Source organism: Muntiacus reevesi, chromosome 20 (assembly GCF_963930625.1).
Source record: "Muntiacus reevesi chromosome 20, mMunRee1.1, whole genome shotgun sequence".
NCBI lineage: Eukaryota > Metazoa > Chordata > Mammalia > Artiodactyla > Cervidae > Muntiacus > Muntiacus reevesi.
Genome location: NC_089268.1, coordinates 50,942,571 through 50,967,497, shown reverse-complemented (window position 1 = coordinate 50,967,497; position 24,927 = coordinate 50,942,571). Strand labels below are relative to the sequence as shown.

The following is a 24,927-nucleotide window of genomic DNA, read 5'->3' as shown; positions in this document are numbered from 1 at the left end:
TTCCTCCAGGCAGGCCAGGGGCGCAGGCCATGGAACCCACGGTGCGCAGGGAGGACCAGCGCCCCAGCCCCACTCCGGAGGCCGGTGGACGGGACACGCACGTGTGTAACAGGAGCTCCAGGTGGCCAGATGCCTGCCCAAGGCCTGCACCTCACCTGGGCTTTTTGAACTCCTCTCTGGAGACGGGGGACGGCCAGCCGATTTCTGCCATTTTTGAAACATCAGCTGAATGCTCCCGGCCTGCTCTGCAGAGGCCACTCCAGCCCGGACTGCTGGAGAGGCGTTGCTGAGTCTCCATGGAGCTCACATCCTGGAACAAAACCCTTGTCCTTCCGACGGAGGAGAACCGGAGCCCTGAGCAGCGCAGAGGGGGCCAGAGCTGAGGGGACGGAGCGCAGATAAGCCCTGAGCCACGACTAGCTTTTATTAACAGCGGTGCTCCTCTGCGCCGGGACTCCCGGGGCCTGCTGAGCACTCTGGATAACGGCGAGGCCGGGCTCGCCTGGAGCAGAGTTGACACTTAATAAAAAATAAAAACCTGCACTGATTTAAACCGCTCCAGGATGGCTGACGGATATGAACAAAGCTTTAGACTAGCAGGAAGAGTGAAAATGTAACATTCCGCTTCCGTGCCGAATGAACAGATGGATCCCCAAACAGATGATGGGTCAGAGCATCTAACACGTGCAGCCCGGAGACACGTTTCCTGGGAATGATTACCCGGTGAGCACTCACCTGGCCGTGCAGAAGGTGGGGCATCCGGTGACCCCCGGACACATGCTCGTCTTCCACTTTGACCTGTGACCCTTCAGGGCAGATGCTGCAAGGGAGCGCTCAGGAAGCCCTACCTGTGAGCTCCCAAGTGTGTCTGTGTGCGTTTAAACAATTTTCCATCCTTAACCCAACCGTGCTCCCATGTCTGATGTATGAATTCATGGTCATTTAACTTAACCTTTGTTAAAGGCTTGCTTGAGGGTGAAATCGTGTGTGTGTGTGTGTGTGTGTGTGTGTGTTGACAAACAACAGAAAACAATACAGTGAACACGGGCATAAAGCGAGCTTCACTTTGCCCGCTGGCGCCCGTGGGTGCTGGCTGACTGTGTGACCACAGCCCCGGCTGGGCCAGCTCCCGAGCTGAGGCGGCTTCCCCCAGTAAGCCGTCGGGAGAAGACGCTTCTCTCCCAAGGGGGGGATTCTGGCTTGCGGCTCTCACCCGGCTTCTCCCCTGCCCCGTGACTTGGGGCCACCTCACCAGGCCAGCCCTCGTCAGGGGTCACCTACCTGTCTGTGCAGAGGCCGTGGACGCAGTCACGAAGGAGAGGCTTGCTTTGCGATTTGGGGTTAGAAAGACCTTAGGATAAACCCAGGCCCACACTCAGAGCATGACCGTCAGCCTCGCTGTGGAGGACGCGGCTTCCTGATACGGAAAATGGCATCATGGTAGGACCAGCACCTCACAGAGGTTACCATGGAGATGAAGTCAGAGAGTGAGGGCAGATCTTACACACGGGCTCCTGTGCAAAACATCTGCTTAATAAGTGGTGAGAGGCATGTATGTGGTACACCAGATGACTGACTTTTCATGCACGTAAACACCAGTGCTTATGTTGACTGAAGAAAAAAAGCGCAGTGTGACAGTTAAGTTTTATCTGGGGCAAAATGAAGAGTGTGGCCGGGAGGCAGTGTCTCAGCTAGCTCTGAGAAGCTGCTCTGAACAGGCAAGGGGGAGGTCGGCCTGCACGTGGCTGTGGTAAAGGGCAGTTCACACAGTCAAGCACACGTTTTTGCAGACAGTTTCTGCCAGGCTGGGGAAGGTTACTGCTGGTCCCGAGGAGCAGACGTCACCATGAGATTTTAGTGCTTTTCTAGACACAAAGAGACGCAAGAATTGAGCTCATAAAATCTTCTCCTGGAAATATCTAACTGTCTAAAGACGTGTTCTGGCAGCTTTTCCCAGAGCACAGAGTGCCTCATTCCTGATCTCCACCCTGAACTCATTTCGGAGGGTGTTGAAGGTCAGTGGTCACAGCAGTTTGTGAATTAATCCTTGCAGAGGCAGATGGCAGGTGCCAGCCTTTAGCTGAAGCATGTTAGAGTCTCGCTTTTAATGATACATGAGAGCATAAAACTCAGCAACACTGCTCTTCCATGGGCCGTATCCAGGGAGTTAGTCATGAAGGGGTTACTCTAGGTTTGTTTGCAGGGACCCCTGGTGAGAGGGTCCCATAGGCAGAGCTATCAGGAGACAGCTGGGTACTCTATTTTATGATGCCACCCGGATGGCCTCCCCCTTGTATCACAGGCTTCCTCGGAGTGACAGCAAAAGCGGTACTTAGGGAAATCATTCACACTGAGTATCTACATAAGAAAAGAAGAAATATTTCAAATCAACAGCCTATGTTTCCTCCTCAAGAAAAAAAAAAAAAAAAAGACCAAACTGAACCCAAAGTAAAGAAAAGAAAGGGAATATAAACAATAAGGATAGAAAGCAATTAAACAGAAAAGAGAAAATTAATAGAGAAGACTGATGGGGGGAAAGCGTTAGTTATTTGAGGTGATCAATAATATTGATCAACTTCAAACCAGGTTGATCATACAAAGACCCACGCACGAATGTTCTCAGCAACTTTATTTGTAAAAACTAAAATCTGGACATAACCTGAATGATTAACAGGTGAACATACAGAAAAGGCTGTTTTTAACGTCAGAAAGTCTATCACCATATACACCTATCTGAAGTGTGAAGTGTTAATTGCTCAGTCGTGTCTGACTCTTTGCGACCCCATGACCTGTAGCCCTCCAGGCTCCTCTGTCCATGGGATTTCCCAAGCAAGAATTCTGGAGTGGGTTGCCATTTCCTTCTCCGGGGGATCTTCTTCACCCAGGAATTGAACCGGGGTCTCCTGCATCACAGGCGGATTCTTTACCAGCTGAACCACTAGGGAAGTCCCACATGCCCACCTAAGTCTGATTTTTGTTGCTAGCTGCCTCTTTAATGTTACCACATAGTAGCTGCTGCTGCTAAGTTGCTCCAGGCGTGTCCGACTCTGTGCGACCCCATAGACCGCAGCCCCCCAGGCTCCCCCGTCCCTGGGATTCTCCAGGCAGGAGGGCTGGAGGGGGTGGCACTGCCCCGCAGCAACCAATAAAATGGCTGTTGAGTTTGTTGTTGTTGTCTAGTCACCAAGTCATGTCTGACTCTTTCGTGACTTCACGGACTATAGCCTGCCAGGCTTCTCTGTCCACAGGATTGCCCAGGAAGAATACTAGAGTGGGTTACCATTTTCTTCTCCCGGGATCAAATCCACGCCTCCTGAAATGGCAGACCGATTCTTTCCCACCAGGCCTCCAGGGAAGTCCGACTTTTAAGTTACTGTGCAATGAAACTACTATGTGAAGGCTAAACAGTAAACACTGTATACTGCCTACTGTGACAAAATGGAAACCTTACTTTGCAGATATGGACAAGGCCTCCTCTTCCATTTTAGAGAGTATTAAATTTTGAAATTTCAAGTCCCAGTGGATTGTCACAACAGGAGCCATCATTACCCGATTTGTGGTGGCTCGGCAGTAAAAAAAAAAAAAAAACAAAAACAAAAAACCGTCCTCCCAATGCAGGAGACTTGAGCTCAATCCCTGGGTCAGGAAGATCTCCTGGAGAAGAAAACGGCAGTCTACTCCAGCGTTCTTGCCTGGAGAATCCCATGGGCAGAGAAGCCTGGTGGCGACAGACTATGAGGCCAAAAAAGAGTCGGACGTGAACGGCTAAATGATAACAACCAAGTAATACCCTGTGTGATGAAACACCTTAACCAAACATGCTTTAAGAAGCAGGTGGATGTCAGACAAATTTCTAAGATAGCACAGCTGGGAGTGGATAACTCCTGAGTGAGACAGAAGCAAAGTGAAAATTGCTGCAGAAAACCGACCAAAACCACAGCATGTGACACTGAAAAAGTCAGCGGAAGGCAGTCTTGACGGAGGAGCAAAGCTCCTGTTCCCCTTGGAAAGCCGTGAGCCCCTGCTCACGAGAAAAGCCCCTAAGCGAATTGTAGAATGATAAGATCTGAGACAAATAGGGACATTTTCAGTGAAAGGAGTTTTTAAAAACAATTTTAAAAGCATTTATAAAGGCAGACTGTACACTGTCTTTTGAAAAATACCCTAGGAAAACTTCATAATGTTTTAAAGTTCAATTTTATTAAACACATGGGCAAGTCAGAAATTATTCAGAATATGAAAATTGACTTCAGAATAATTAAAATTCAGAAAAACCTCAGGTGTGTGTCCAAGTTCTGGACAACATTAATATAGTATAAAAAGTTCCCGGGAAATTTACAGTGAACAGGTGTGTGAAATCATTGAGGGGGAAAGAAGTTCAGACCTTAATGAGCAAGAATTATGAATATCCTCGTTAGGTTGTTTTCTTTCAAGTTGACATGTTTTTGAGCATATGCACAGGGGAAATATTTTTAAAATCATGAGCACACATGGTAAGAAAATCTTACTTATTCATAACATTCTCTACTTTTGCCATCAATCACGTAAAAGCCGAGTGAGCTTTGAGGGGACCGAGCTGTGCAGGCAAGGCCCTGAGCACAGGTAAGCATCTTTGTTGAGAAACACTTGTCCCCGAGGCGACATCGGGGACACAGGCCAGCTCTCGGGGATCCCTGTGTTGGGAACAGGAGCAGAGAGTTACCAGAGGGGTCTTTGGGAGCCTCTCAACCCCTGACGGGTGGGATCCAAGGTCTGGATCCCAAGCCTCATCCACAGGGGCTGCCTCTTAGAGCGGCCCGGGGAAGTGACCGCGTGTCTCCCCTGGGACGCAGGTAAGGGAGACGGCCCGTCCCCTCCCCCAGGAGGACGGGGAGCAGCCCAGGCCCCGGCCCCAGCGGGGGCCCCTCCCGGGAAAGGGCAGAGCTGGACCCTGGACCTGCTTATGCCCGCATTGGAGGCAGAAGGAAGACAGCTGCTCCCTGAAACACTTCTGACAGCGAGTGTGTAGGGCTTCCGCACACAATCGTCGTGACACCCGCCTGGAGTCCGCGCAGACCCCGGTTCCAGGCTCATCGCTCAGACCCCGCGCCTCCAGACAGGCTTCTGTCCAACTCGGCTAAAACTCACGGCTTCCCAAGACGCCTCCTTGAGCGTCCATCATCTGACGCCTCGCTCAGCTTCCGTCATCTGGGTGAACGCTTGGTTCACAGAACCCAGGGACCCCCTTCACTCACTACTCCCCGCGTGCTACAAAGGACAGAGTAAAGGACACGGACGGACGAGTGGCCGGAAGGGCGAGGCCCGGGCGGGTCCTGAGAGCAGGAGGCTCTGACCCTGTGGAGCTGGGCTGCGTCCCCCTCCAGCACATTCATTAACCCAGAACCTCTCCAGGTCCCTTCGTTCAGGGTTTTTAATAGAGGTTTCGGTACCCAGGGATGACGGATCAACTCTGGGCCACCGGTGCTAGCTCGGTCCCAGCTCCTTCCCCCTCCCTGGCGGCAGGGGTGGAGGGGCCAGGTGAGCGCACCAGCCCCCGGTCCTGTGGCTGGGTCCTCGGACCACAGGCCTCACCCACCCAGAGTGACCTGAAGGCAACAGCTCAGCTGTGGACACTCAGGAAATTCTGAGGCTTCTCGGAGCTCCGGGCCAGGACCCGGGACCCGGGTCAAACACACAGCTGTGGCTGTATCGCAACATCGCAGAGGCCCAGGAAAGAGGTCAGAGGCCTGGCCTGACACCGGGTGGGGAAGCTGAATCTCGAGTGAGCAGCAGGGTGTCTGTGTGACCACGCGGTCCGCCGCTCCCAGCAGAGACCCCAGGCACCCCAGCGGGACCATGCCAGCCAGTGTGGGTGGGCAGCCACCCCCGGGGGGCTAGGCTAGGGATGCTGGCCTGGCCCCGCGTCACCCTCAGACAACGGCTAGGCTCGGAGCCCTCACAGCAGCGTTCCAGCCGGGAAGGACAGCGGTGGCCCCGGGCTGGGCAGCCGTTTCCTCCTGAGTCCCTCAACGGTAGGTCCTCTGGGGCAGACACACCCCTCTGGGTCTGAAGAATCGCCCCAGAGCTACAGGAAAGGGTGAGCTGCTGCTAGCTGCCTTCATGAGTCCTCACACGGTGCTGTACCGGGCGCTGTGTATTGATCTCAGTCTGTATCTTTGTGCTAAAATTAGGGGGAAAAACCCTGCACCTTATGTTGGTTCTTTGCATCCAAGTTGCGGGAATAGTTTTCCCCGGGGCTCCTGTGACTGGTCTAGGGTCCCTGTGAGTGTAGCCTAGGTTCTTGATATCAGCAGATGTCATACACCATCCTCATCCAAAGGAGAGCGTTTGCATCGCATTTGACACGTCCACAAATTAGCTCATTAACCAAAGGATAAACAAGGTCCAAGTTTATTCTTCAATATGATACATACATATGACTGTTACACATCTTTATAAGGAAAAGGAGTACAGCTGAATGAAACTATGCCAGAAATAGAAAATACACACGATATATGTAGTCACTGCTTCGGGGCTCCGTGTTTGTTTCTTGTCTGCACTGAGAAACTTCGTCCAGAGGGCTCACCGGCATCTATCCGTCGGGATAACTACAGAACGTGCAAGCAGGACTCTTCTGCCCCTTCGAGTGGGCAGCAGCAGGGGAGTGAGAAGCCTTCACGGAAGGTGAAGCTGCCCACGGGAAGACCGCCAGGGACGACGCACCTGCCTGGATCGGAGCTGGGAGGAGAAATGCACTGACCCTCTAAGCTGAGAAGCTGTGAGTTTCACCCGAGGCCCGGAAGTCGTCCCAGCCCAGGAAGTCCCGCCCACTCAGGGCAGCGTCTCAGTCCTTTAGAACAGAAAGCAACTCGCGTTTTGCAAACATAATTTCCATCTCAGAGAGGCTCTAGGGGAACATGGTGATAGATAAGAAGCCGGACTTTGATTCTAACTTAAGAAAAAAAGAAAGAGGCAAAGTATTTTAAAAGATGGAGCAAAAGCAAAGGAGCGCATCGTGGCCGATTTGAGAAGGGTGCAGAAGAACGGCCTGAACCCAGGACGGAATCTCCAGCGGAGAGAGCTGAGCTCAATCCCTCCCTGCCCTAGTTACGGGCTCACAGATCAGTTTCCAAAGGAGGCCCCTCAGCTGGCCTGGAGTCCAGACCGAACAGGCGCAAGTCTAATATTGGCCCTCCCACAGCCCAGAGGCTGGAGTCGGGGTCGTGGGAACAGAAGGACAGAAAAGGAATTAAAGGAGAGCCTTGCTCATTTCCCTCGTAGAAAACCCATATTTGGTTCTAAAACAAGGACAAAGTGCTGCTGTGCTAATTTCCATAAAGATGGTGAAAACGTTGGTTCTCACAGATCTGAGACCACATCACATCAGAGCCTGCCTCGCGAGACAAATCATCACGCCTATTTGCATCTTTGAGGAAAGAAAGCAAAGAAATGTCAAGTCGACAGAAACTGACTCCAGGCAACTCTACAGCGCCCAAAGACAGGAGTCAGCCAACCTCAACCCGGAAATGGTTTCCACGGTTAATCCAGGTGGGAGTCCGTGCTAGGGGCTTTTATGTCATGAACAAGGTGACCGTTTTCTCCCTGGTTTTTAAGCAGCAACAGATTCCGGGTCCCTGTCGGTTCCTTTTCCCTTGACAGTTTCTTTCTCCCCAGGCCGTGGGACAGGCCCCATCCCCTGGCACTTAATTTCCTCCAGCAAATGGACAGTGACGGCCTAAAGGAGTGAGCAAGGCCACCACATCCCCCGAGAGGATGCAGAAGCCCACACAGCCTCTGGGTCCTGGTGACTTCTGGGGGAAAGGGATCACGAGGACCCCGGTCCCGCCAGACTCCGTTCTGGGTTCACACTCGCCTGTGGTTTGATTCCTCCGATGCGCGAAGCCCGTTTCCCATCAGAATCGCCACATCCCGCAGCGGCACAAGGGTGTGGACAGAGGGGACCGCTGAGCAAGAGACGGGAACCCCCTCATCTCGTGAAACTGGAGGGCAGTCCTCGGCGCTTCAGCACCGTGTCCTTAGCGCCCGCAGAAAGCACCCCTGCGGACCCCGCCCCAGCACTCCCCAGCCAAGGCTGCAAACCTAACTACGCAGTCTGAGGAGAGCCGCTGTCAAAGCGGAGTCTCCTTTCTAAACCCCAAAACCCACGCCCGCTGACTGCGGGGTCGTCAGTGGGTGAAGCTGGCAAGCAGGCACTCGCTCACTTGGCCCGAGCTGGGGCCTCCGCGTGCGGTGGGACCGGGGAAGGCGGCCAGGACCGAGGTGACCCTCGCGTCCGGCGGAAGGTCCTCCGCGCGGGCCGGAGGAGAACCCACGCTCAGGCCGGAACACGCCCTCCACGAGGGGCTTCCGACCAGACCCCTGCGTCCTGTTCAGCAGTTGAGCAGACGCCAGCTCTCTGTGGACTGAGTATTAAACCTGGACCACCTCCTGCTTTTCCAGACCCGATGAACACCAGGCGCTAAAGATAGTGCGGTAACACAACAGTTCAGTCACAGGGCCTTGTGTGCGTGTGTGTGTTTTAAGGAAACTAAATTAAACATGAAGCAGAATCATAGAACAGGAAGAGAAGAAGCCAGCCTTGGGTGAATGCGCGGGCCCAAAGGAGAAGGAGACGCATCTTATTGCACCACCGGTGAGCTGGCCAGAGGCCTGAACTAATTACCCCTGTCTTCTGTCTCCACCTCCCCCGCCCCAGAAGCACATGGGCAGGCAAGGAGGACTCTCGGGCGGGATCAGAGAGGATGGGGAACTGTCAGCGCCTGTCAGAACCCCCTTGCCTGGGCGGCCCCTGGGGCTGTTCTTAGTTCCTTTCATCACTATCGAGGCAGCTGGAGCCTAGAGCAACTTAAGCTAAAAATAAAGACATTATTATAGCTGATCTCAACACAACAGGTATTTGGAAGTGGGAAACGTGAGAGAGGCTTAAGAAGTAAGTGATGGGCGTGGCATCCACCGTCTCAGCTTCCTGGAGAAACAACCCCCGTTTCTGCAGCAGGGCTCAGGTCCCCTGTTACATGTGAAGAAACGGCACATGAGCTCGGGAACGGAAGAACCTCCAGCTGGAAATCAGGGTCACTTCCGAGCGGGGGGTGCCCTGCGCAGGGCTGAGCCAAAGAGCCGACATGTGGTGTGGCCACTGGTCCTCTTTACCCAGGTCACTCGACAGGAAGCCCAGCACCGTCCCCCTAAGGACTCACCAGAGCCACCCCTTCTCGTTCCGGCCGCGTCGAGGGGAGCTCTCGGGACAGTTAGCGTTACTCAAGGCCGTGAGTGGACAGACTAACCGTGCCCGTGGTTCACGTGGATGACGGTTCCCTCGGAAGAGAGCAAGGTGCACGGTGACAACCCACGCCCCTCAGCTGAAAGTAGACCAGCTGCTTGGAAGACTGCTGCTCTTGGAGGAGGTCTCAAAACACATGGCAGACAGGCCGCCTGATGCCTGTTGCTCAGAATTCAAAGAAAGCTTATGTTCCAGAAAGCAAATTACTCATCAGTCGGATTCACCGGATTTCAGTCCAAATCAAAATAATAAAGTCTGAGAGAGTAACCGGCCAAGGGTTCACCGGACTTAGAACTTTTTCTGGCAACACACTCACCCCTTTGAAAGGCGATTCTCCCTCTAAATGTATCCAACTTTTTCCTTTAAACATATATCCACATTCTTTCTCGTACTCTTTTCCATTATAATGAGCTGACTCATTGGAAAAGACCCTGTTGCAGGGAAAGGTTGAGGGTGAGAGGAGAAGGGAGCAAAGGACCGAGGATAAGATGGCTGGGTGGCATCATCAGCTCGATGCAAGTGAGTCTGAGCAAACTCTGGGAGATGCTGACAGACAGGGAGGCCTGGCGTGCTGCAGTCCATGGGGTCGCAAAGAGTCGGACACGACCAGGCGACTGAACAATTCATTCTTTTTCATGTTCTTTTCCATTATAGTCTGAAATGGCAGCTCACTCCAGTATTCTTACCTGGAGAATCTCATGGACGGAGGAACCTGGTGGGTTACAGTCCGTGGGGTCACAAAGAGTCAGACAGGACTGAGCACACGCACAGGGGTCTGTCCCAAGACGCTGAATACAGTTCCCTCTGCTGTGCAGCAGGACCTTGCTGTTTATCCGCCCTATAGATAATAGTTTGCTGTTGCCTCCAACACATTTTAAACCCTCAGCTCAGTCTCCAGTGTGACCGCTCTAGTGGTCTGAGACGTAGCAGAGACGAGACCCGCCGGGCCCCAGCAACGAAGACAGAAAGCTTTAAGCTCAGGATGTTGGGGAACCGTCTTTTGGGGTGTGGGCCCCGTCACAGGGTGTGACGAAGGGGGGTGCAAGCTTGCCTGCCTCCAGGGCTTCAGCTCTCAGCGCCCCCCGCCCCCAAGCCTGGCAGAGGTGCTCAGAGTTCAGAGTGACGCACCCCCCACCCCCGCCCCGGCCCAGAGCCACCAGTCTCCATAGGGGTCAAGGCATCAGAATTGCTGATTTTTCCAAAAATCTTCTCAAGGCAGCAGCAACCGCAGCAGTTTTCCTGCAAAGCAAACAAAATATGACTCTTGTTAATTCAGCAAGGCTTTTAAAATTGTAATTAGTTGGTTGCACCCCTTAGGAAAACCACAGATGACTTTTTATAACGTATGTGTGTCTGTGAGAAAAAAAAGGAAGCCCTTGAAGGATCCCACTGCTTACCAGAGCTGGGTGGGTTGTGTGTGTGTGTTTCAGTTTATGCAAGATATTTTGGTACTGTGTGCAGCATCGAAGGACAAGGCCTCTTTGTTTCACCTGAAGCACAGCCAGCTCTGAGCCGCTGCCACCCCTGCGTCCCGCCAGCTCCGTCAGCATCAAAGAGCTGCCGGGGACGCGCGTGGAACTCTCTCCATCTGCTCTTGGCTGCGTGTGACCCACGTCCTCCCTGTAGACCCAAGGGCTTGGCCCCGGTGCGCGTCTCCCGGGCTAGCCATGGAGCAGCGGGAAGGAGAAACGAAACGCCACCTGGTTTGTTTTTAGAGCGCTTCCTCAACCCATCAAAAAACCTCTGACAAATTGCAGGAGATTTCTGTCCTCAATTTGCGTTGCGGGTTATGCCTTATTCATAAGGCTCTTTTTCCACAGGAATCATCTCCAACCACCAGATTTTAAAAATCAATATTATCTCAAAATTGGTTTTACTCATGTTGCTTCTTGCCAAAGCTCCCAGCTCCTCCTGGCAGGAGAGATTGTGAAGCATGATCTACTGCTTTTAGCACAGCGTCCTGCTCAAGGAGGGCTGCGCCCAGCGTTAATTTCTTAAGCTTGCATTTTAGTTTGAGAAAGAAAAAAAAAAGTGAGAAAGGAAACCAGGAAGCACCTGCATTGCATGGACATGCGGTGGGACCGGGGTGGGGGGGACCCAGGAAGGGAAGGTGGCCAGCCCGAGTGGCCGGCACGGAGCGGACCAGGCCAGGTGTGGAGTGGTCTCGCTGAGCATCTGCAACAAAGATGCTGCGTTGCCAGGGCAACCAGCTCAAAGCACTTTGTCCTTTGGGAAGGTCATGTATACACTGCTACATTTAAAATAGATAACCAACAAGGGCCTACGGCACAGCACATGGAACTCTGCTCAGCTATGTGCCAGCCTGGGCGGGAGGGGAGTTTGGAGAGGATGGATGCATGCACACCTACACGTGTGGCTGAGTCCCGTGACTGTTCACCTGAAACCACCAGAGTACTTTTAACTCGCTGTACTCCAATACAAAATAAAAAGTTTGAAGTTTGGGGGAAAAAAGAAAAACACAACCCTTTGTCCTTGTCCTGCTGGCTGCCACCCCTTCCGTCGCCTTGGGTTCAAGAGCAAACCTCCTGGGAAGGACTCGGCCATCGCCCGCTGCCTTTTCGCCTCATCCTTCCCACCAGCCCCTGGCGCCAGACCTCCTCCCTGGGCACCTCCTGGCACCCAGCGACCTCACTCCCACCAGCCCCCAGAGCCCGCCCAGGGCTTATGGTGGGAAGGTGGTTTGCGGCAAACCCTCAGGGCTTGTGGTCGCTGGGGACGGAGCGGCCTCTGGGCGGGGCTGGGGGAGAGAAGGACCGCCGGGGCGTGCTGCCTGCAGACCTCGGGCCCACGTCTCCCAGCGAGGCCAGGATGCCCCGCACCTCAGGAGGCGCAGGCGGCCCTCCATCTCCACCGTATCACCAGATGTGAGGCTACCCCCTGCAGTTCCCAACGCCAACTCCCCACTGGTCTGGACAAACAAGAATGGTCTTTGTATGTCAAAAGCAAAAGCTTTCCCGTTGACGTCACATCAGCCTCTAAGCAAGCGATAGGGTCCCCAGTAAGGGACCCTCGTGCCGAAGCCGGGTTGTTCGCTGACGCTGGTTCGTGACTTGTATGATGATTTGCTGGTTTATTTCTATCCCGTCTTACTCCTCAACAGATTCAAGGCATCTTAGAAGAGCACATTCAGTCAACAGACCAACAAAACCTCGGAGCCGGAGTAGATATAAGTCAGCGGGAGAGTCCGGACGGGCCGGCTGCAGAATGCCAACTCACGAGGCTCGAGGCCAGCAGGGCTGCTGAAGCCGAGCTGCCCGGCCGGCCGTGGACCCGCAGCCCAGATGACGGGGCGGCCCCCGAGCGTCCCCCGCACCACACGGGGTGCTGGGGCTTCTCGAAGTCCCCTGGGATGCTGCACTGCCCTCAGCCTCTCCTTTGGGCCACGCACGCGCGCGCGCGTGTGTGTGTGTGTGTGTGTGTGTGCATGCGTGCACGCTCAGATTCTCAGCTGGGACCGACTCTCTGCGATCCTGTGGGCTGTAGCCCACCAGGCTCCTCGGTCGATGGGGGTCTCCAGGCAAAGATACTGCAGTGGGTTGCCCTGCCCTCCTCTGGGGGTCTTCCCAAGCCAGAGATTGAACCCGTGTCTCTTACGCCTCCTGCACTGCCAGACGGGTTCTTAACCACCTGGGAAGCCCCCTGTAGGCCACAGATTGGACCATTTATTGATGTAACAGCACCTGCTCATGTGTAACACTCCTTCTGTGAATAATTCTGACAAAATTCTAAGCAAGGCAGAGGCTTTGTATGAAGAGGCAGTTCCTTGGGGTCCAAGAAGGGGCCTGGGCCTGGCAACAGCTCTGGAGGAGGAGAAGAGAGAGCAGGGTCCCCGAGAGGGTCAGGCCCCACCGTGCCCCGGGCTGTGCAGGCAGGGCCTCAGGCACCCCGACTCTGCAGACTCGCTCGCTCCCCTGCTACCTCAGCCACGTGCAACGGTGCAAGGACTCGGGACCCCTCTGAGGACCTACTGTGTGCCGAGCCCTGGTCTCCGGCTTTGCTTGGATGGTCTCAGTGGAGCCACTCAGCAAGCATGGGAAACGAGACTGTCCCCAGTCCACAAATCACAAGACACAGGGTTCTCTGCTAGGAAACAGCAGAGCAGACCCAAAGACAGCCGTCTGGCCTCGGGGCCTCCCCGGAGGAAACGCGCCCCGCTGCCCGCGGTCAGCCAGCCAGGCTCTCCCCGCGCTCCCTAGGTCAGAGGCCCCGTCAGACCAACCTTTCAGGAGGGCGCCTTCCGGGCACTACTTGGTCACCAGCTCCTGGGCATCAGGGCAGCACTTCTTCCTCTTCTGGGAAAACCAGGAAGACATTTTGAGAAGGGTCGGAACTGACGCGGTCTGATGATACCTGAAGACGCGGGGTTCCTGCAGCCACGTCCCGGGACCCCGAGTGGCTCACGGCCGCAGAATCGGCTTGAGGGCGTCCCCCTCCCCAGCCCCTCAGCGGACCTGTCATCACCGCCCTTCCCCTCGGAGTCACGGACGGAGAGACTCGCACCCCATGACCCTTGTTAATTCAGCAAGGCTTTCAAAATTGTAATCAGTTGGCTGTGCCCCTTAGAGAAACCACAGGTGACTTTGTAATGTGTGTGTGTCCGTGAGAAAAAAGGAGCCCCTTGAAGGATCCCAGTGCTTACCAGAGCCGGGTGGGGTGTGTGTGTGTGTGTGTGTGTGTGTATCTGTGTGTGTCTGTGTATCTGTGTGTGTGTGTGTGTGTGTGTGTGTGTGTGTGTCTGTGTGTGTGTGTGTGTTGACAGTGAGGAGGCCGTCCTGGAGAAAGGGCATTGGGAGTGGGCCTCGGACACTGCCCAGGACTTGGGCTGACCTGGGCGCGGGGCTGGGGCCCCAACACTGGCACCCCTGCCTAGAAGAGGGCATGGGGGTTCAGGGCGCACGAAGGGGAAGCTGGGAGAGTCTCTATTCAGGGGATAACACGGTCAGAGCTGTAGCTAAGGAAGGGATGATTTGGTGACGGGGCAGAGAGCGCTGCACGTAGACCCTGAGCACGTCCATTGTCTTATCAGCTCAGTAAACGGGAAGCAGAGGATGAAGCCGGCACCCAGGAGATGGGGAGGAGAGCTGGATGGTCACGAGCTGCGGGAGGAGAGAATCGGTCCCACCCGCTGGCTTACCCGCCCCCAGCCCCAAAGCGGGGACTGCGTCTGCACAGCCGCTGGCCAAGGGCTCACGGGCTTGCCCTCCAGGAGGCTCTGCTGCAGCCCAGGCTGCGTCTGACGCAGTGGGTCCCGTGCGGGCGGGGGGCTTGGCCCCGTGAGCCCGGCTCAGGGGGTAGAGACCGCGGGCCTCGGTGTCCAAGAAGGAGAATCATCTAAGTTTACGGATCACGGGCATGCTTGGTGGTTGGGAAACAGGAAGTGCGTTTAAGCACGAAACAATGAAAAGAGACAAAAAAAAATTATTCTCATTATTTCACCGAAAAATAAAACATATTAAGCTTGAGTGTTGTCTTTCAGTAACCTGAAAGATGTCACACAAGGGTGGTCCTGGAAACGGCACAGGCCCCCTTGGCCCGGCAGCCCGCCTCCAGCGGGACGGCAGAGTGGGGACCCTCGCCCGGCTCCAGGGCCTGCTGCCTGTGCTGGGATCCTGGGTGGGTCCATAGCCCTGTCCTCAGCGGCCCATTCACATAAAGGGAATGATGGCATGTCTGTTTCAGAGCATCGGCCTTTCCTGAAGCCGTCAGAACAGTGCTTGGCACAGCGCCGTGCAATTTTAACTTTCATGGTAACTAACTGGATTCGTACAATGGAATATTTTCTTGTTTAATCCTCACCATCCCTGAAATATCTATTCACCTTAGGTACCAGCAGTTGGATAAAATAACAAAAAGGTGATTTTTGTTGTTGTTATATGGTCTAAAAAATATTTTTAAACACTTTTACACTGTAAAATGTCATTAATTATCTGTTGTGGTTTCCATATTGTCCACCACGTCAAAGTGTATTTGGACACCAATAAGCTTGGATAAAAATACATGGGTGGAAAATTGGCCCAGAATAGGTTGGTAACCCTAATAAGCAGTTTATGCCGTCTGGGTGAGGTACCTACCAGGGAATCAGCCTATTTTTACTTGACATCAGTACCAATTATCAAGGAAAGGTATATTCAGACACAAATAAAACTTACAACTGATGCCGAATTTAGAAGTAATTTCAATAAAAACTGGATGTGGAAAAAATGAGTACCTGGGGCACAGTCATCCCAGGGTTTGGTCAGTGGAAAAGCTGCACTCCAAACCCCGGAGGAGCAAAGATGGAGGGGAGGGGCGTGTACGAGGCCGACCAGTCCCATCCACGGTGAGCCTGGCGGCAGGGCCTGCCCACCGCCTCCCTGGGTGTCGCGACCCGCTGACCACGCTAAATGTTCAGGAAAGCTGCTTAGATGCGACCCGTCTGCCTCTGTGCTGTTTATATGATCCACGGTGATCTGGATGTGGACGTCGGCGGGAGGCGATGGTAGTCACTCAGGGGACCGGTGGCCTCGGTCTAGACAACCATCGTGATGGTGGGGGCTGTACAGATTCCAGGAACAATCAGTGCAGAACTTGGAGGTAGACTGCAGATGAGATGAAGGGACTGGGGGACGGAGAGGGGGCACAGAGCCGCGCTGGGGTCTGGGAGGGTGGCGGGGACGGTGGCGGGCGGCGAGACAATCCAAGTGGGGATGGCCAGCTCCCGGGGGAGTATTCGGACCCAAAGCTTAGGAAGGAGACCTGTGCTGGAGGGGCCGACGAGGGAGGTCAAATGTTAGGCGCTGACCAGGGCGGTGAGAGGCGGTCGGGAGTTTGCGTAAGAAGTGACCACACGGGGCGGCCGGATCGCTCTCGAGGTACACCCCACCACCCAGTCTCTGCTCAGACTTCGGTAAGAGTCTCCTTCACACGCACTTACATTAATCTCTTGTCCAAGCTGAATATGACCTTTTTTTTTTGGTGCTTAGAGTACACTAAACCAGGCAAGCAGGGAAGTTAGAATTCTGAGTTCTAAGTAGGAGATTTACCTTGAATGTATATTAGCATGTATTCTCTGAAACTTCTTGTGTCCCTATGCCCTAGGCTAAATGTGCAAGTGTGGGTGCAATTATGGTGACGATACGATTCACTTTGTAAGGGATATAGTAATTAAATAATAAACGTAATACATAGTTCTGCTGAAAATAACTCTCTAGCGTAGTTAGCATCATTAAAAACCACAAATCACTCAATAAAAGCATTTTAAGCAATTTAGCACTAGCAGATTAGAAGGCTGTGAGAAACTAATTAGAAAGAACGCCACTCGAGGCTAAGGTGCCGCTAGCATCTGACCGCCAGAAGGTTGAAGCCGGCTAGAAGAGGGGGAGAAACAGCAGCCGTGGTTACCTGCGTGCGGAGCCTGGAGTGGAGCTTGTGGTCCGACAGCCACGGGTGCTTGAGGGCCTCACTCGCGCTGATTCTCCAGCTGAAGGGAAAGGCAGGGGTTATGAGGGACCCAGCGAACGAGACCTTGGCCCTGACCACCGCCTTTGGGAGACCAGATGGCCTCACGTCAGGTTGCCAGGCGATTCTGTCTTCTGTAGAATTAGTATCAGGGACAGGCTACCCTCCAATCCCATTAGGGTAACACTGGTGGTAAGACAAGGAAGACAAACAGCTCTGAAATCTTTCTGCCACCTGAACAGGAATTCAAATAGAAATAACCATTCTTGATGAGATGCCTGAGCTTCATAAATTAAACTTCTATCTTCCCGAGCCAGGGATCGAACCTGTGTCTCCTGCTTAGCAGGCAGGTTCTTTACCACTGAGTCACCAGGGAAGCCTGACCTTCAATAAGTGTTCACCACATTGTATTTAAGCCTCTTTTAAAATCTACTGTTTTCAACTGCGGTGTTGGAGGAGACTCTTGAGAGTCCCTTGGACTTCAGTGAGATCCAACCAGTCCATCCTGAAGGAGATCAGTCCTGAGTGTTCATTGGAAGGACTGATGCTGGAGCTGAAACTCCAATACTTTGGCCACCTCATGCGAAGAGTTGACTCATTGGAAAAAACCCTGATGCTGGGAAAGGTTGAGGGCAGGAGGAGAAGGGGACGACAGAGGATGACATGGTTGAATGGCGTCACCGACTCAATGGACATGAGTCTGAGTAAACTCCGGGAGTTGGTGATGGACAGGGAGGACTGGCGTGCTGCAGGCCATGTGGTCGCAAACAGTCAGACACGACTGAGCGACTGAACTGAACTGAACTAAAAACTGCTCGTCTCTTCTCTTAGATCACAAGTTACCTAAAGGCAGGGACTGGACTTATACATTTGCCCTCAAAGCCCCAGATACAATTCCTGGTGGATCAGGGACAGTGAAGTGCAAGGGAAGGAGCATCTGGGGTCTGCCCCGGACCCCACCCCACTGAACCGCCTGTCTATTGGTTCACGGTTGTGGTTATATAACTTAAAAACTATAAGATAATAAAACAATAAAGCAAGTTTGTTGGTCATGAACATCTTAAATGACATCTATCATTGTATGTTTTATTATTTTTCTATTTTCTCTCATTATTTTTCCATTTTGGAGGTTTTTTGTTTTCCTTTTTTTGTCTTTTAAAACTTTTTGCTTTTTAAAATTATTTTTATTTATTTTTAATTTGGTTTCTTTTTTCTTTGTATTTTTCTTTTATGTTTTTGGGAGTTGGTTTTTTTTAAATTTTTGTTATTTAGTTTTATCTTTTGTCATTATATATTTTAGAATCGTCTGAAAAGTATGTTTGACTGGCTCATCACCACCTCCACCCCCTCCATGATTCTAAAATGTGAGCCCCTGTATTTCAGTATCAGTACTCTTCAACCACTGAATTCTGAATTATTAGCAAGACAGAAAGCAGGCCATTCATACATAACAGTCACGCACACAGCCTTGTGTTGATTCTTGGTTCTGTCACTTAACCGGCTTTATGATCTCAGAGTCTCGTCAAAGAACATAATGCCCTCCTCCCACGGAGCTGGAAGCGGGTAAAAGAACACGTCTGCAGAGCAGCGGGCAGGCCGGGCCCACAGCTGGCTCTCCCATGAAACAACCGTCAAGCGTTCAGCGGCGTGGAGCCCCCCAGCCCCACTCAAGCCCTGTGATCACAGCAGTTCCAGATCTTAGGAGGCGGGGTGGGGAGCATCAGAGTCACTCTGTCTACACCTCTGAGGTCCATCAGAGAGACCCCCGCGGGGGCTGCTGGCCACTTCTCTGTCTGCGGTCCTCTCAGCCCCGGGGCCCCGCCTCTCTGTTCCCCCTGCCTCCTCCTGAGCCCAGAGGGGACGTGGTCACCTCTTCTCCTTAATGAGAAGCTTGGAGATGAACTCCCGGGCCTCCTCCGAGATGTCCTGGAACTCTTGTTCCTCCAGGTCCCACCTGCAGGCCAGGATGTTGTTCAGGGTCTCAGCATCGTCGTCACCCAGGAAGGGGGACAAGCCGCTGAGTCTGTAAGACACGGTGTCCAGGGTGAGAATTCTTTAAACACCCTCAGACTCTGTAGAGACAGGTGCCTTCTTGGTCCTGTCATTTAAAACGGAAAGAAGGCAAATAACCAAGAATTGTGGCTCAGTGATAAAGAATCTGCTTGCAATGCAGGAGTTACAGGGGATGTGGATTCAGTCCCTGGGTCGGGAAAATCCCCTGAAGGAGGGCACGGCAACCCACTCCAGTATTCTTGCCTGGAGAAACCCAGAGACCGAGGAGCCTAGCAGACAGTCCGTGGGGTCGCAAAGAGTCGGGCACGAATGAGCGACTTGCGAGCATAATTTTTGTTTATAAGCAGTGGGTGTGATGAAGGCACAGCTAGCCTCAAACAGGAATCTCACACAATAACACAAACACCCTTTTAACGTCGTGTTCTGCAGAGCGCCATCACGTCCTCAGATGGCAAACGCCAGGAATGACCCCTGAACTGTGAGGTTGCTTTGTCACTCAGGGCATCAGGACACAGGCTGGAGGTGCTTTTTAAGTTACTTTTAGAGCATAGGATGGTGTCCTAGGAATTCGGGTGATGAGTGAAGAAGACAGACTGTTACTTTTTCTGATGATATAAGGAAAGAACTTACTCCTTTACCCACCAGAGTCAGCAGAACATGGGAAGTACCTGAGTATGGGGCAGAGTTATTATCTTTGAAAGATCTAACTTATTCAAAGCAAATGGAATATGCACGGGGATGGAGAACAAGTGACCCAGGGGCTGAGGGGTCTGCTTACAGCATGTAGGTGATGACGCCCACACTCCACATGTCAGTGGGGAAGGAGACAAAATCGTAGTTCACAACCTCAGGGGCGAGGAATTCAGGAGTTCCAAAGTTCACCTTCAGCTTCTCTCTGGGTTTGTACCTGAAATTTAGGAGGCAACACGGAGGAATGAAGAGGGTCCGCCAGAAATCAAAACTCGAGGAATCAGAAAGGATGCAGTCTATAAGCAAAATAACTGCAGACGCACAGCACAGTTAGTATAAACAGCCTCTAAAGGAGATCGTGCGTTACAGAGATAGTGTCCAAAACTGGTAACGAAGCTTCCCACCAGAGAGCCTTAATAATCTGAAATGGTTGTGAGAAAAGCCACTCAGAGCAATTAGAACACCTGAATCCTGAAACATGACAGAAGGAGCCGTGATTCAGACTGTGCCCTGTGGACGGCTTAAACAAGCTTAATGAATATAGAGAAGGCAGCACTTCACGGCCGTCTGACACTCTCACTCAGGCACTGAGGTCCCTGTAGACTCTGTTCCCTTAAGGAGCTCATCTCTGCCCGAACCCCTGGCAATCCTGCTCACACATTTACTTTTTTAAAGTAAATCTTCTCTTTACAGATGGACCAAATACAAAAGACTAAAACAAACTCTTACAAATTATGGATTACTGTCTTAAAATTTGATAACTGCACTATAGTAGGTTTTAATATTCCATATTTTTCTTGCATGCACTGTAAGAAACTCCTAAATGTTCAAATTCTAAAGCCAGCAAAGTAAAGCTGAAACATAATTTTGGTTAATTCTAAACAGGGATACAAAACCAAGGGGTATATCAGATTTATCTTTGCAAAGAAAGATCACCCATCATGTTCTCTAACTCAATTCACACACCTATATCCAAATTGACATACCTTCTGGCCAATCCAAAGTCAATAATTTTTATTTGTTTAGTGTCCCGATTCACACACAGGATGTTCTCAGGCTGCCAGGAGAAAGAGACACATTAGCAATGAAAACAACCATCCTTCACTCAAATTGTCCTTGAACCACAACTAAAAATACAACGATGCTCAGGAAAAACATATCAGGCCTTTCACTTTGGGGCGGGCTTGTCTGTGTGGGTATTTTCTCCTTTAATTATGTGGTGGATGAGGTTGTGGGCCCCTGCCAAGCCTGCATGACCCTGCCTTCCCTCCCCCACCGGCTCTGCAGTTGACGACCATGCCTGAGTTCAGGCCAAGGCCTCCTGCCTCAGGACTTTCCAAACGGCCTCGTGGAGGCCGTCTCCGACTTGACATCCACCCCCGAAAATTATTAAGTATGAATTTCCCCTTCTTGGAGGAATATTTTTCCCGAGGATTTATGAGTTCCAGGAGAAATGGCCTGCTTCATTCCACCGGCCGCGCTAAGCACGCACCCGAATGCAAGCAGCCCTGACCCCCAGGCTCGCCCTGCGCTCAGTCTATGGGAAAGTCATCTGTAAGCGGGGGACTCCTCCACCCCCGTCCATTCTTCATCCTCCACAATGCCAGAGATTTGCTGAGTTTGGCCTCGGTGCCTAGAAGCCTTGACTAAGCGTTCCCTAGGAGTTTGCCTCTGGAAAGACTTGGCCCTGCCAATGGGGTGGTCTTGGGGTGCAGAGGGGAGAGGGAGATAGAGCTGCCACTCGGTATTTCTAGAGCACCGGACAAGGGCACCCACCTTCGTTAGGACGGGAGACCTGAGGGATGGGAAAGATAAGGGATCTGACTTACAGTCAAGGTCATCCTTAAAAGAGAAATGGAGGTTTCAAAGAACTGCCTGAACTCTCAAGCTCTAACTAATCCCAAATCTTCCCTAAGCGCTAGGAGGGGGCATTAGCCGAGGTGCCAAGTGCCCGGGATTCCACATCCCACCCTTCACATGGGGCCATGGCTGCCCCCTACCCTGCCTGCCCAGGTGGAGGAGAGGGTAGAGTGAGGTCAGAAACACAGTAACACTTGGAGAAACGAGCGAGTACCGGCCTGGAGGCGGTGGTTTAGTCACTGGGTTGTGTCCGACTCTGCTACCCCATGGACTGTAGCCTGCCGGGCTCCTCTGTCCCAAGCAAGAGAACTGGAGCGGGTTGCCATTTCCCACTCTGGTAGTGTCTGCTTGTCAACATTCAATTGTCCATTTGGTGGTCATAATGTCATTTTTTTCCTAAAATATCTCTAAAACAGATGTCTCTAGGCAAAGGCAATTTATAGAGAAGTGGGTGCTACACAGGAAGACGTGGCCCCGTGCTCACATAACTGATTGATTATGTATCAAGCTGTCCAGTTGCCAAAGAGCACCATGACACAAAAGAATTATTTGCAGAATATTTTAAAAAGGAAAAAACACAGCTCTGAGGGCACTTCAGAGTTAATTTTTTTCTAATTATAAAATTAAAGCATATTCATTGAATATGATTTACAAAACACAAAAAAATCCAGGAAGAAGACGACTTTAAATCAGCTTTAATCTCCCCTACAGAGAGACAAGCCTTTGGTATTTTTGGCCCTTCTGCTTCCAAGGAGCTTTCTGAAAGGGCACCTGGTCCTTAATGACCCATCCAGCTGTCGCCTTTATTGCATCTTTACATACGAGCCACAAGTAAAACTGCCCGTTGCAAGTCCTCAATCAACATTATGAAGCCACATATGGAGCTGTTTGACTTACGACGGGTCAGGTCCTCGCTTCAGCTGCCAATCAAACCCCTTTAGGGATATTTGGAGAGTATCTACACTCAGTGAAAATGCTCCGTGAAAGTATGCATTATCAAACCGGTCCATAGCCATGGGCTCTGCTAATGACTGTTAACCTTTGGCTCTGTCATCCTATCGACCACCTCCCCCTGCCCCGTGGATGGGAGAGGCAGGACAGTGAGAGGAGCCGTTACAGGAACGGAGGCCCATGGAAACCTCTTCAAGGAAGCTGAATTCATTTAGCTCTGCGATCCCTGATGACGTGCAGTAGATGGCATGTTCTACAGAATGTGTATTTTATCTCAGTGTCACACTGTGCAAACAGGGAAGTGAGGAAAAGACCGAGCCACACAGAAGATGCACTGACGATATGAGAGCTGCTCCGAGTCATCGGGCCCGTGTGTCGCTGGTCGTAACTATGCACAGTCCCATTACAGGGACTGCATAATGGGAGAGAGAGCGAGCGTAAAATAAGAGGAGAAAGAGGGTGAGCTTCCCACTGTTTACAACAGGTTCGCATGGCTCCCAGGGTGGTGCGCAGCCCCACCCACCACCCTTCTGCCTCTCAGCCTCTCAGCGCCTCCCCCTGAATCCCATTCTGCCATACCATTCTCCTCCCGGCTCTAGTAGGCTCATAGAAAAATAATCCTTAAAGTCCAGAGCCTCCTGGAGGGTTTTAGAGGACTGCTGGGCATTCTGGAGAGCTGGGAAGTTTGACCACAACCAGGGAAATCTGAGTTAGCTAAAATTCCTCGTACCTACTCAAACTGATAATGAGGGGATGCAACCAGGATGCAACCAGGATGGTGGTGATGGTGATGGGGGTGATGGTGATGGGGGTGATGGTGGAAACCAGCCCCCTGTGAGTTCCTTTAACATAAGCAGCTTAGAGTAAGACTCTGGGCAGCAGTCCCTAAGGTCGGAGACAAGCAGGTCTTGGTTGAGAACAGGGAGATGAAGCTAAGAGTCCAGAGTTCTCGAATGCCTGAATACGTACCCAGCGACAGGCTCTGTCTCCCAAGTCGGCGTCCTGTACTCGCCGGGGCCCAGGGATCCACCTGAGCAAAGGCTCGTGTTCCCGTGAGGAAGAGCGCAGCCTACCTTCAGGTCCAAGTGCAGGATATACATCTGGTGCATGTGTCTTATCCCCTCGCATATCTGCCTGATGAACAGGATGGTGTCGAACTCCGTCAGGCTGCGGTTGTCGTCGATGATGCGGTCGAAGAGCTCGCCTCCGTCCACGCTGCGGGGGAGGGGGCGAGTCCCCAGTCAGCGCCCTCGACAGGCACCTGCTCTTTGCGTCTGAGCGCTGCCCACCTGCCCACGGGATGCGTCTGCAGCTGCGTCTCTCTACCTTCTCGGTAAGATGCCTTTGACGGTGATGGCCGTCGCTGTAGCCACCACCACTTGCTCAAACGGAAAGTCTCAAAGCCCCTCCCTTGCAGGGGCTGCGGCTCTGGGGTGGGGCTGTCCATCTCTAACGGTGGGTCTGCCCACCTCTGCCATCTCCTAAGGAGCATGGAGGCCCAAGAGGACGCTAGGAAGGCAGGGATGGAGGGAATTCCAAACTCCTCGGGAAGGTTAGGCTGATTTCAGCAATAAAGTGCTTAGGTGGAGCTCATGCTGGATGTTTTAATATCCGAAATTCCTATCACACAATGACAAGCAAAACCCGAAATGGGGGTGGGGAGGTGAAATGAGTCACAAGCACAGATTCAGCTTTGGTAGAATGACTCACTTTCTAACTAAGCACTCAATTTTTTATAAAGGTGATTTTATTTTCTTTTTTATAATTTTTTTAGAGTTTTTTTTTTGATGTGGAGCATTTTTAACATCTTTAATGAATTTGTTATAACACTGCTTCTGTTTTATGTTTATGTTTAGCTGCCAGACCAGGGATCGAACCCGAAGCCCTTGCGTGGTGAGGGGACGTCTTACCAGTGGACCACGAGGGCAGGCCCTGGAAAGGCGATGTTAAACAGAAGCCTCTTAGCTCTACTTGTAAGAGTCTGACACGAATTTTGTCTTCGCCATCAGGTCAAAAGTAGGACACAGTTCAAGGCTCACTCCTCCAGGGTGTCCAGAGCAAGAGTTAAGCTGGGGCCTCGATAGTTCAGCTCATGTTTGAAGCTAAATCTGTGTGGTCATCCTGCTGCTTAGCAACAGAATCTCACGTGGAGACCCTTTCCTGAGTAATTTCCATCCCGCGGCAGATGCAATTCTGACACATGCGAGTCAGAATCCCGGGGTCCAGCGGGGTCCAGCAGCTGGAGGCAGGACAGGGCGGCGTGCTGAGGGCCCAGATGTGCGTGTAGGATGGGGAGGGGGTGGGGGACTTACTACTCCATGACCAGGACGATGTCGTTCTTAGACTCGAAAGCGTCGTAGAGCTGGATGAGGTTCACGTGGTCCAGCTGGTTCATGACGCTGATCTCGTTCCTCACGTCGTCCTAGCGGAGGGAGGGCTGGTTTAGCGCTGGGGGCGGGGGGGGGGAGGGGGGGGGCGGGTGGCGGCAGCCCGCGGATTCCACTGCGCGGCCCTTACCTTGTCCTTCACGCCCCTGGTCTTGATTATCTTGGCCGCCAGCTTCAGGCCCGTGGCCTTCTCCTCACACTTGTGAACTTGGCCAAAGCGCCCGCTGCGGGAGAAGAAGACGTGGCCCGGGTGAGGCTCTGTCCCCACCTGGTGGAAGCCGAGGCTTT

General features: G+C 52.4%; 1 protein-coding gene and 1 non-coding gene across 7 annotated transcripts in view; both read right to left on the bottom strand.

Moving 5' to 3' along the window:
• Positions 1-6,354: 6,354 nt before the first annotated feature.
• Positions 6,355-24,927, bottom strand: part of MYLK4 (myosin light chain kinase family member 4) — a 69,425-nt gene continuing 50,852 nt past the window's right edge. For all 6 annotated transcript variants that reach the window (XM_065912735.1, XM_065912736.1, XM_065912739.1 and 3 more), the window contains 9 exons: positions 24,770-24,863; positions 24,565-24,674; positions 23,326-23,467; positions 20,428-20,498; positions 19,530-19,658; positions 18,609-18,761; positions 16,682-16,760; positions 13,521-13,593; positions 6,355-10,519 (listed from right to left, as the gene is read on the bottom strand). In XM_065912735.1, the coding sequence (XP_065768807.1) occupies positions 13,546-13,593; positions 16,682-16,760; positions 18,609-18,761; positions 19,530-19,658; positions 20,428-20,498; positions 23,326-23,467; positions 24,565-24,674; positions 24,770-24,863 (826 nt within the window). In that variant the 3' untranslated portion in view covers positions 6,355-10,519; positions 13,521-13,545. The remainder of the gene's footprint in view (positions 10,520-13,520; positions 13,594-16,681; positions 16,761-18,608; positions 18,762-19,529; positions 19,659-20,427; positions 20,499-23,325; positions 23,468-24,564; positions 24,675-24,769; positions 24,864-24,927) is intronic.
• Positions 17,044-17,114, bottom strand: TRNAS-GCU (transfer RNA serine (anticodon GCU)). Its single transcript has one exon. It is a non-coding gene; the product is annotated as a tRNA-Ser (tRNA).